At 40.7% G+C, this 11,635-nt stretch overlaps 1 protein-coding gene across 1 annotated transcript in view; it reads left to right on the top strand.

Annotated features, from left to right (window-relative positions):
• Nucleotides 1–627: 627 nt before the first annotated feature.
• stk33 (serine/threonine kinase 33) overlaps nucleotides 628–11,635 on the top strand; it is an 18,382-nt gene continuing 7,374 nt past the window's right edge. The window contains exons 1-5 of the mRNA XM_037692737.1: nucleotides 628–704; nucleotides 8,800–8,916; nucleotides 9,378–9,491; nucleotides 9,613–9,717; nucleotides 9,854–9,992. Coding sequence (XP_037548665.1) covers nucleotides 8,830–8,916; nucleotides 9,378–9,491; nucleotides 9,613–9,717; nucleotides 9,854–9,992 — 445 coding nt within the window. The 5' untranslated portion in view covers nucleotides 628–704; nucleotides 8,800–8,829. The remainder of the gene's footprint in view (nucleotides 705–8,799; nucleotides 8,917–9,377; nucleotides 9,492–9,612; nucleotides 9,718–9,853; nucleotides 9,993–11,635) is intronic.

Genomic DNA, 11,635 nt, shown 5'->3' with positions numbered 1-11,635 from the left:
TAACAGCAAGTAAAGAACTGAAAGAATATTAAAAAATATCAAGGCAACAATAAAAACTATTTGTGACTGCAAAAGAATATTAAAGTAGATCAGAGCACTCACTATATTTCAGGTATATAAAACACCTTAAACATTTCATTCTTTATTGAGACATAACATTAAAAAAACAGAACGTGTACCCAGATAATACATCTAATATGTTGTTCCAATAATTTCAAATAGTTAACCTATAATAAATTCATCCTTAGGTTAATTTTGAAAGGCAGCTATAGTTTCAATCGCTTTATTATTCACGCCAAGTTTCAACGTGTCCAAGTAGATGTACAAACATTAATGTAAAACCAGCCAGTAAATACATTAAAATTGGGTTTTGATGTAAAAATTTAAGGTGCACAACACATTTGCCATAAATGACAGCTTAACGACGTGTCACACTTTAAACGTCGTGCCTCCGCCAGGTGGAGACACGCATCAAGAAATGTTAAAAACGCCACAAAGAGGCTGCAGCGCAATGAACGAGCTGTCAAAGGCCCGGCCAGGTCGCGTCCATCTTTGGGCGTGGCCTATTAGACGTTAACTCCACACGCGCTTTCATAGACATTTTGTCCCTTTCCGCTTTCCTTACTCGGTCACGGCTAAAGTTTTTTTTAATTCTCCCTGGTCCGAATAACAACCTGCTGGATGAAAATGACAACTTCTAAGAGGTAAGACGTTTTGTCGAGCCGCGCAAAGAGCAGCTAGAACGTTTTTACACAAGTTGCGCTCGTTTCTGTGACACTTTTGTCGCCGTTTCTGTTTGTTTTTGCTGAAGAGGACGCGCTTGTGCAACCGCTCCACTTCTCGTTGCCATGACAACACACGGGGGGGCGCCACCTTGAATATTACAGTCGATCTTTAATGCGTCGTGTCTTAAACTTTCATAAAAGTGGTTAATTAATTCCTGTAACGACTGAGCACTTTTCCTCTTCAAGACACTGTAATGACGTATTGTATTAATTAGCTTGTCGAGGAGCTGCCTCTGCATCTCAACCCCAGATTAAACATGAGATTATGGTTTTTATTTGGTAATTACTTGGCTCTCTTTTGGCCTCTCAACAAGTGCAAACTGGGAATTTGAAAACAGAGTTGCACATCCGAGCACGGCTCTTTCTCTAGTCTACCTTACCTTTGACATGCATTTGATTTGCTCTTGTTTCTGCTTTGGCCCACATTTTATTTTACTTTTTTTTTATTTTTAAATTATTATTAACTTGACTCGCCTCCTCGCTTCCCAAGGCTGAGCCCAGCAAGGGCAGAGATTAGCTTTAACCAGGATTAAACCAATGAGAGAATTTGAATTTGTTGGCCCTTATCTCCTAGCAACATGTGGAGTGCCCTGAGCAAATGACAGAATTTGATCTTTCCTTCCTTATAGCAGAGCACGTCTCCCCCTTAGACACTTATCAAACCATTGACGACAGCAGGAATACTCGAGTGGGGGCTTTTAAACGGTTTGTTTGTAGGGAAACAACGTACACTTGTTTGCTGAAAAATAATACCAACTTTTCCCTTAAGATCCCTGCTTCTTATTCTAAATGCCTAAAGTCATTGTGGTCCTTCGTCTTTGTTTATTTTTCATTTATTTTTTAGGTCAAGTTATGTTATTGTGCAGCACAATGCCACAATGTAAAACAGTTGTGCGTTTTTATATGTAGTTTAAATTATAGAAGGTACAAACGAACATAAATGAGTTTACTATTTTAGTTTTGAGGAACCGGCATCACATCTTTTACAGTTTATTTACTTATTGTAACGAGTAATAGTATTTTCATGACTTTATTAAATAATATGTGACGGGGCTGCAGTATCTTGGTGGTCAGTGTCGCTGCCTCCTGAGGCTGCAGGTTCGAGCCCAGGTTGTGTTATGAAGAGTAGACGTGAAGCAACTTCCAAATCTTTCACGTGCGTTTGCTCACTGTGGCGTAAGTGTGCAGCCTCCAGAAAAAATAAAAAAACAAGATCAAAGTTGTTAGCCCCATTATTTATTATTAAAGCTTGAAGGCAATAGTTAGTTTTACCTGTACCTGTGTGTGTGTTACTTTCTCTGTAGCCCTTTCAGTGCTTCTCATGACTGATTTGACTGAACTTCTCAGACAGTAATCACTTGACATATTTTTACAACTAATTACCTGTTTGGAGTCAACCTTAGCAAATATAAAAATGGCAATAACTCAGTAAAATGTAGAGATGTTGATCTAAAATGAGCATGCTGGTAGCAGAGAGTGCCCCCCGCCACATATTCTGAGCACTAACTGATCACACGAGATCTTTGCATGTCTAATAGCAAACAGGACAGATTTTAATGAAACTGTCTGAAAGTGATGATTTGATGTGTATCTATAACGGATTAACTTTTAGAACCAACCTGACTCAAGATGGCCACCACAGCTAATTGTTCGTGACCTTTTTATGCATACTAATGAGCATGCATACGTTCTGGCACCCCATACACACATGTAGCTACTTCCGTTAGCCACAGCAGAATACATGGATAGAATACCAACTGTTGATGAAGATGAATGCAAAGAGCAAACATTAAACTTAAGAACAATATCTAATGGTTTTTTGTCAGCGATAGTAACAAATATACACAAATGACAAATAAAAGTCGATTAGCTGTCAAAGAACTGGAAGCAGGCATGAATATGGACCATATTGCACTGCAAAATGATTAGTATTAATATTGACTTCAAGCATGCACATTAGTATCTGTCATAAGGGCAAATAAACAGCCCAAAATGGCTATAACTGTGCTAATTTTACAGATACTGAGAAAACAGTGTGGTAGTAGCTGAGAGTCATGCTTAGCATTAACACATCATGCGAGATCCAAACAGCCTTGATGTAATTCTTTCTCATCGTAAGATCATTCTAGTTTAAAACTCTGACATGAAAGGCTGCATGCAATATGAATTTCAAATATGCTAGGCCTTAATTTACAATATAGGCTTTTTTTTTTTGCTTAGCTTTAATGCCTTAATCCTAACGCGTTATTTGTATATCATATTTAGACAACAAGCTGTGATAATCTTCCTGCATAATATTAGATCTCACTCCATAACTTAGTGGTGTAAATTGGGTATTTGCATTCTAAACATGCAATTTCTTGCCTCATCAGGTAATGTAATTCCATGCTTCATTAGGACTGTGAAGTTTATCATTTGTCATCAAAGCCAAGCTGTCAATAAATAATTAAGTTTCACATGAGTCAAATGTTATATTGGGGCTCAAGCAAAACAGATAGCAGTGTACATTTTAATTGCAGTTCGAAGAGTTTTAATTTTGTTTGATTTTTCAGTCTGTGTTCAGAAGTTGTTTGTTACAAGAGGTAATGATACATAGCGTTAGCCTGATTTAGTTTGTGGTTTATGCAAATCCAGAAAGCACGCTTCTGAAGACTCCTAACGACAACTGAAATGTGTGTTACGTGTGGTTCAGAGTGAAACATGGCAACTGTTTTTTAACTCTAAGATTAGAGTTCACCCTGAAGGGGTCCGATTTACCGCCGGCAATGCAAACCAAACTCTCACGCCGCTTGAGGGACCGAACGGCCCGTAGCAACGGGCCTCCAATCTCATACTTGTGGAGCACCCCCACAATGTACCTCGAGGAACACGGTCGAAAGCCTTCTCCACAAAACACGTAGACTGGATGGGCAAACTCCCATGACCCATCGTGGACCCTAGTAAGGGTAAAGAGTTGGTCCAATGTTCCACAGCCAGGACGAAACCTGCAATGTTCCTCCTGGATCTGAGGTTTGACCAATGATCTCACTCGCTTCTCCAATACTCCTGAATAGACCTTAACAGGGAGGCTAAGGAGAGTGATGCCCCTATAAATGGAGCACACCCTCGATGACACGACTTCAGGGTCAGTCACTGATCTACGACCTAGGGTGTCCTGGTGCCAAGTGCCCTTATGGACAACCTATGTTCAAATATGCTGTTAGTGATGGACAATCCACAAGCACAGAAGTCCAACAATAAAACAGTCCTCGGGTTCAGATCAAAGAGGCCGTTCCTCCCAATCACGCCCTCCAGGTCACACTGTCTTTACCCACGTAGGGATTGAAGTCCCCCAGCAGAATAAAGGAGTCCCCAGCTGGAGCACCTTCCAGCACCCCTGCCAGAGACTCCAAGATGGCCGGATATTCTGAACTGCTTTTTGGCACGTAGGCACAAACAACAGTCAGAGCCTGTCCCCCTGAAGGTGCAGGGAACCTACTCTCTCATCTACTGGGGAAAACTCCAACACACAGTCACCAAGTCAGGGGGCTAAGAGGAAACCCACACCAGCTCAATGCCTCTCACCATGGGCAACTGCAGAGTGGAATAAGGTCCAGCCCCTCTCAAGGAGATTGGTTCCAGAGCCCATGCTGTGCGTCGAGGTGAACCCAACTGCTGTATATCTAGTCGGTACCTCACAAGCTCAGGCTCCTTCCCCACCAGAGAGGTCACATTCCATGTCCCAAGAGCAGCTTTGGTAAGCCAGGATCAGAGCGCCAAGGCCCCCACCTTTGGCCACTGTCCATGGCTTCACGCACCCGATTCGTATGGCCCCTCCTGCAGGTGGTGGGTCCACAGGAAGGCAAATCCATGTTGCTAGTTTGGGCTGAGCCTGACCGGGCCCCATGGGTTTTTTAATTCAACCTTTATTTAGACAGGTAAATCCCATTGAGCCTCGAGGACTCGTTTACAAGATAGGTAGAGACCCAGTCACAAGGTGCTCACCGACAAGCCCCTCCCCCAGGCCTGGCTCCAGGGTGGGACCCCAGTAACTCATGTTCAGGCAAGGGGCACTGAGCTCTTTGCTTTTTTCTGTCCATTTTTATTATTGTTTTTGTTATTATTAATATTATTATTATTATTATTATTATTTCTAATCACATTTTGATGGTCTTGTGACAATCATTCATCAATAGATGCACTGTTGAGTCAAACATAGTAAATATTATTGATAAAATCATAATTTTCTAAAGCCCAGGGTAGGGTTGGACGATATAGCCAAAACTTTTATCACAACAGATTTCTCAATTTTGGTCGATAAAAATATTATTCCCAAATCGATATAAACAATATAAAAGCCTCAGAAAAACTTTACGAACTGTACAAATAAATTAATGCTCACTTTTTATTTGTATGTCAAATAAACATAAAACTCTGAACTTTGTCAATAGTTTTAACTTTAATCACCAACATAACCTAACAACCCAAGCAGTAAACTTCTGCGCTTGCTGCTTGGGTTTCTCTTTAGATACAGCCGGGGGGTTGTTTCAGGCACGTTGGCTCAAACTTTATTTTCATCTTTAAATCACTTCTTGGTCTGCTGCCTTCATACATCTCCTCCTACATGTCTCTGTGTGAGTGCAGCTACATCGTGCGCTCTCAGGACATCATTACCTGCAGTGTCCCCTCAGTGAGGACTGAACTAGACAAAAGGACCTTCTCCTACTCCGCTCCTGTTTCCTGGAATATCTTGTAAAAAGATCTGAAGCTCGCGACCTTTGACCTCTCTAAGCGGCTTTAAGAATCTGTTGGACTCCTGGCAGGGACCAATGCAGACATGTTCCTGTTTTTAGTTTTCTACATTTGTCTTATAGTCTAGTTGTTTTTTATTACTTTTTTTGCATCTTATTTGTAAAAAAAAAAAAAAATCTGTATGCCTTTTTTATAACTGTCTATTGTTGTCATCATTCTTTGTTGAAATCAGGTCTCTCTTGTAAATGAGTCCTCGAGGCTCAATGAGATTTACCGTCTAAATAAAGGTTGAATGAAAACTTTTATTGTGCTTCATCTTCTGACTCTCAGCATATTCAAGATGGATGTGTTCCCACCGCTAGTTGGAACGACTCTCCGGCACATTTTGCAGCACACCGACATAGCCGAACCACTTCCACACCACCGAATTAGTCTTTCCTCTCATCAGTGATGTCATCTGCTTTCTCTTTGCTTGTGAAAGCTTGTTCAGTCACATTCTGACGGCCATGGGCACTCGATTTGAAGAGAAACTTACCGCGCGTTGGAGCTTAGCTTAGCGTAGCCTAGCCTGCTACCGCGGACTCCTTCGAGCTGTGGTGAACGTCACCACGCACTTACGTAGTTGTCTCACGGATTTTTCTGCTCGGGTTGAAACTGAAGCGGCCGCTTCAACCCCAACAGAAAAAGAAATGCGTCAATAAAACACTGCATTCATATAAAAATATTGAAAATGTGCTTAAAACTCATATCACCGTTATGGAATAAAATTATATTGTGATAAATATCGATATCGAATTATAGCCCTAGCCCAGGGGTTAATTTGATGTAACTTCCCTGATTGCACACAACAAACTGTCATCAACAAATTTAGACGACATTGACAATTGGATGGTACTAGTTGTGCACAGGCTTAAAACATGCAAAGATCAAACATTGTGATATTTTGGAGAAATGCATGCAAGAGATGGTCTTTAGGAAACTACAGCCAAAGGAAACACAAGAAATTGAATAAGAATGAAAGAAAAATGCAATGAGCAAACCAGGCAGAGAGTATGGCAAAGAAAGTACACTCTGCTCAGAGTCAGAGAGTAGAATTAGTTTGAACTTGTTGCACTTATGGCTCAGATTTGAGTAATGGATCATGAAAAAGACTAGAGCATAAGCCCACAAGTTTTATCTTTTCATTTCTTATCTGTGTCATCATAACAACTCAGTATAAAGACTACAGACAAACCAGAGGTGGAATCTGTGGAAACTTATTGTCTATAAAGTCCAAACCACAGACAACAAACAGGTTGTGTATTGTTCAGTGACTTTGTGGGAACGTAGTCCTTTTCTCAGTGGTATTGACACTGAGAGTGTGAGATAGGGTATATATACTTTACTTTGAGTAAATAAATAAATAGATAAAAATAAGAAAAGACAAGCAGACAAGAGAAAAATTACAACGGTTCAGAGTCATCTATCTCTTTCTGTGTCCTTGTTGTCTCTGAGTCATCGACTTTGTGTGCAGGTTATTTAAAGATATCCTTCAACACTTGCAGTCATTATGGACTGTGTATATTTATTCTGTCCTGTCCTAAGAAGACAGAAATTCCTCTCCTGAAAAATGATGGAGAGGTGAAGCAGGTATGCACTTGACCTGTGATGACCTGTCGACTCTAATTACTTCCTGCAGAAACTGAAGCTGAGGCAAACACAGTAGAAAAGCTGGACTGCAGCCTGTGCTCACCAATGAGCGTTATGTTTTAAAACTGTTGCTAAAATTAGTCTAATCTGTGCAATTGAGTTTTTTTTTTCCCTGCCTCCTGTATTTTCTATGCCCTCGATGAGTGTAGAAATGAAGTAAGAGTTTGGCAGCACAGTGATGCTGAAATAATCAAGTCAAGAAACGGGAACACAAACACTCTGGACTTGGTCCTTCAGGGAGATTTAGAAATTTCACTTTATTAGTAGTAAAGTACAGGTAGCTGGAAATAAAATGCATCCTTAATGGAAAGGCACAGGTGGCTCAGGGGCAAAGTTCTTAACCATCTCAGCTGAGTGGTTTAGTTCCCAGTTGGATTTCTAGCAAATCAACATACCCAACCGCCAATGTATCTGCAAGCCACTGAATAATCACGCCACGACTAATTCTTTAGTACGCCTTAGAACAACTATAGTAACAAGTGCAAAACCTGAGGGGGTTTAACACATTTAACACGACCCTGGAACAACTTTTGAGAATTTCATTCTGGTAGTGAACGATTGTTTGATAAATTTGACAGTGACCTTTATTTTCGTTATGCTTGTTTGGTTTTATATAGCAGTTTTTTTTGTGGTTTTTTTTTGTGGTTGAGTGCAAACACTGTAAATTAAAAATATGAAAAAATGACATTGTTTATCAATGAATTAATTTTGTGTTTTGACCTGTAGTTTGAGCTGTTTTGGAAGAAAGAAATAATCAAGGGCCTACCGCTATGCACTTCAGCTGTTTCTGACTGACCCTTTTAAAGGTCAAACCCATCACCCTGTCCTGACCTTGGTATCCCATTTCCTTTGCATCAGAGATCTGGGGGCAAGTGCCAGGCACATCTGTCTCTGAGATACCTGAGGCACACAAGACTGCCCCCACCAGTCACCTCAATTCCTCAGTGATACACTCATCACATGCCTCTGTCTTCCACAAATGAGCTCTGATTGAGGTGATTGGAATTTCCAGAGGCTGTCACAATCATTTTGATTGGAAAATAGACAGAAAATAATGGGAGAGACAGGCCTGTTATGAGAGCCCTGCCAAGGCTAAAATAATGCGTCAGAGTGAAGAGGTTAAAGACACAGCTTCCTTGTTAATAATTAATTGCTGTGTGGGTGGTGGATCCACTTCATCGCTTCTAGTCATCACTTGATAATTGCTTTACATTTAATTTGGCTTTGGAGACTGTTTTTCAAGCTGACTTAATTGTGCTTAAAGTGAATATGTGCTCAGACAGAGACTGTCATTTGATCCTAATAGTAGAGGGACTAAGGATAAAAATTGTTCACCTATAGAAAAAGCATGAAGTGAGTTTTTAACAGATGGGAAATAACTGACTGAGATTAAACTGTTGGATTAAAAACATCTGTTCTACAATACATAATTCTGGGAAAAAAAAATCCTAGATAATTTCTGAGAACCTTGTAGGCTATTTTCAAAATTATAAATCAATCAAGAAGGTTTTAGCAGTTCAAAGCATCAGAACCCGTGGCGCCACATAAAAAACTTTGATCTTTAATATCAAATTCTCTGTCCATCCATCTTTAGATGACATAAGCAGATGTTATTTGACTAAACATGAACATGGTACCTGCACGGACCAACTCTGACACAGTGAAGAGGAAAGTGCCCACCATACGCCTGAAAGACGACGCAGACCTCAAGGTAAGAAAAGATTTAGTTCCCAATCTTTGTGATGTTGTGGAAGAATTACTGGAAAAAGTTGCTCATGCAGTAGTTGCTGCTGACCCTCTTATTCGCACCAGCAGAGGCTCAAACTCCACTTTTCTACCGAAGTCTTCTTTCTTTGGGGAATTTGACTGCTTTCTTTGCAAACTCCAAAGCAGCCAGTGCTCAGTCTTGCATGAACACAGATAATAATCAAGTTAATTAGACCTGAGATTGAACGAACTGCAGCAGCAACTTAATCATTTGTGAGTTGATTAAGAATACTATATTCCACAGAGACCAGTTTTATTTTTCCAGACAACTTCAGTATAGGATGTATTCCAGAATCCACATGCATGAGCTTAGGATTTTCCTATTTAAGTGGAGATCTCAAGGTTTTAGTTCAGTGTTGTCAAATTAGCTATTTATTTTTTCTATTGTTTTGTCAATTCACACAGGAAATTTATCAATTTGGGAGGAAATTGGGCCAAGGTAGCTATGGAGCTGTTTATGAAGCTACCCACATTGAGACCCAGACAAATTGGGCTATTAAAGAAGTTTATAAACCAGCGGTGAGTGAATTTAAAGTCCCACTGGGAGGCCTGCCTTTTAATGTACTGGTAATATGTTGTAATAATAAAACTTGTTCATTTAAGAAGGTAAACGAATGCTCAGAACTTTTTGTCCCATCAGGCAGGAACTTCAAAGGCTCACAAGGCAGAAAACGAAATGCTAATCCTCAAATCAATGAACCATAATCACATAATACATCTCGAGGCAGTTTATGAGTCATCCTCGGTAAGCACTGCACACACGCTTAAAGAATGTGCTCACGTGTTAAGCATGAAACGTATTAAAGCTTTCACTACTGTATCCCTATTGAAATATCACTGATTAGCTCACCAGTTGTCTGTATTTCTCCTGATGTTTCTAGAGGATTTATTTGGTCACCGAGCTGTGCAAAGGTGGTGACCTCAAGCAGCTGCTGCAACAAAAAACCTTCTTCACCGAAGATGAGACAAGAAAAATTATATTTTGTCTGGCTGACGCAGTAGCTCACCTTCATAAAAAAGGTAAAGCATTTCAACAAACTGATGTGTAACCTGTTACTGTTACCTGTTTCAAAAGCTTTTGGCAAAGTTCCATTTAATTATCCAGCATTTTCTTTGGTTAGTTTTACTTTTGGCTCCGTTGGTTCACACAACGTGTTTTGCAGAAATACCCAAACACACTCATTATAAAGCATCGACACATTGCAGTTCTGTTTAGTAATGTTATATTTTTCATGTTTTTAAAACAACCAGTTACATCCTTGTTGGCCATTTAGATAGCAAAGATGAAATGTGCATATACTTGAGCGCACCCCATGATGTGGTCTCTTTGTTGAAATCAGGTCTCTCTTGTAAATGAGTCCTCGAGGCTCAATGGGATTAACCTGTAGAAATAAAGATTGAATGAATGAATATATCTGGACCTACCATTCAGTGTTCCTTACACATTGTTACATTGTTTTATCTTACAGTGTCTGTAAGATAAATCAAAGTCAAAATGGCAGAAGAACAAGGCCCACCTGGCTTGTCTGGGGTTTAGTCTTTTAGCCAGTTTCAGATACTCAAGGTTCTTGTGGTCAGTCCAGACTTGAAAAGGCTCCTTGGCTCCCTCCAACCAGTGCCTCCATTCCTCGAGCACCAGCTTGACTGCCAAGAGCTCTCGTTCTCCCACATCATAGTTGTGTTCTGCAGTAGATAGACTTCTAGAGAAAAAGGAACAGGGGTGAACCTTTCCATCAGCACAGTGCTGACTGAGGACAGCACCCATTCCATCCATCCATCCATCCATCCATCCATCCATCCATCCATCCATCCATCCATCCATCCATCCATCCATCCATCCATCCATCCATCCATCCATCCATCTTTACCCACTTCTTTCTTTTCAGGTCACGGGGGTCAATGGTGTCCATGTCCACTTTTGTGTCTCCATCAAGGATTTTAGTTCTGCAGCAGCAGAGCTTAAATGGGGGGTTCCGCAGGGGTCCATCCTGGGTCCCCTCCTATTCTCTTTATACCTGCTGCCGCTTGGTGCTATTTTCGGGAAACACAACATGACCTTCCACTTCTACGCCGATTACTGTCAAATTTACTTCCCCCTAAGACACAATGGTACAAGCTCTATTCAACCTCTGCTCGACTGCCTGGCTGACATCAGGGACTGGATGGCTTTAAACTTCTTAAGTTTCAATGAAAAGAAGTCTGAAGTCATGTTGTTCCCTCCCAATGACACGATCACAAACCACTGCATCGACCTCTCTGCTCTAACCCTGTCAGAAAAACAAAGAGTCACTAATCTGGGCGTGATAATGGACCCTTCCCTGAAACTTAACAATCACGTAAAGGTGATTGTTAAATCATGTTTCTTCCAGCTGAGGCGGCTGTCTAAACTGAAGCCCATATTGTCCAAAAAGAACCTGGAGACAGTAATACATGCATTCATTACATCTAGGCTTGATTACTGCAATTCACTCCTGTTTGGTATCAGTCAGACCTCCATTGCACGACTACAACTGGTCCAGAATGCAGCAGCCCCATTTTGAACCAGTACAGGCAAAAGAGAGCACATTACACCAGTTTTGGCCTCACTGCACTGGTTACCAGTTCACCTTCGAATCCAGTTCGAAATACTCCTGTATGTCTACAAATCACTGAACAGTTTTGCC

The sequence above is a fragment of the Nematolebias whitei genome, chromosome 2 (assembly GCF_014905685.2).
Source record: "Nematolebias whitei isolate Nwh7 chromosome 2, NemWhi1, whole genome shotgun sequence".
NCBI classification, from domain to species: domain Eukaryota; kingdom Metazoa; phylum Chordata; class Actinopteri; order Cyprinodontiformes; family Rivulidae; genus Nematolebias; species Nematolebias whitei.
Note: the sequence above shows the minus strand (reverse complement) of the source record. Positions and strands in the feature narration are given on the sequence as shown.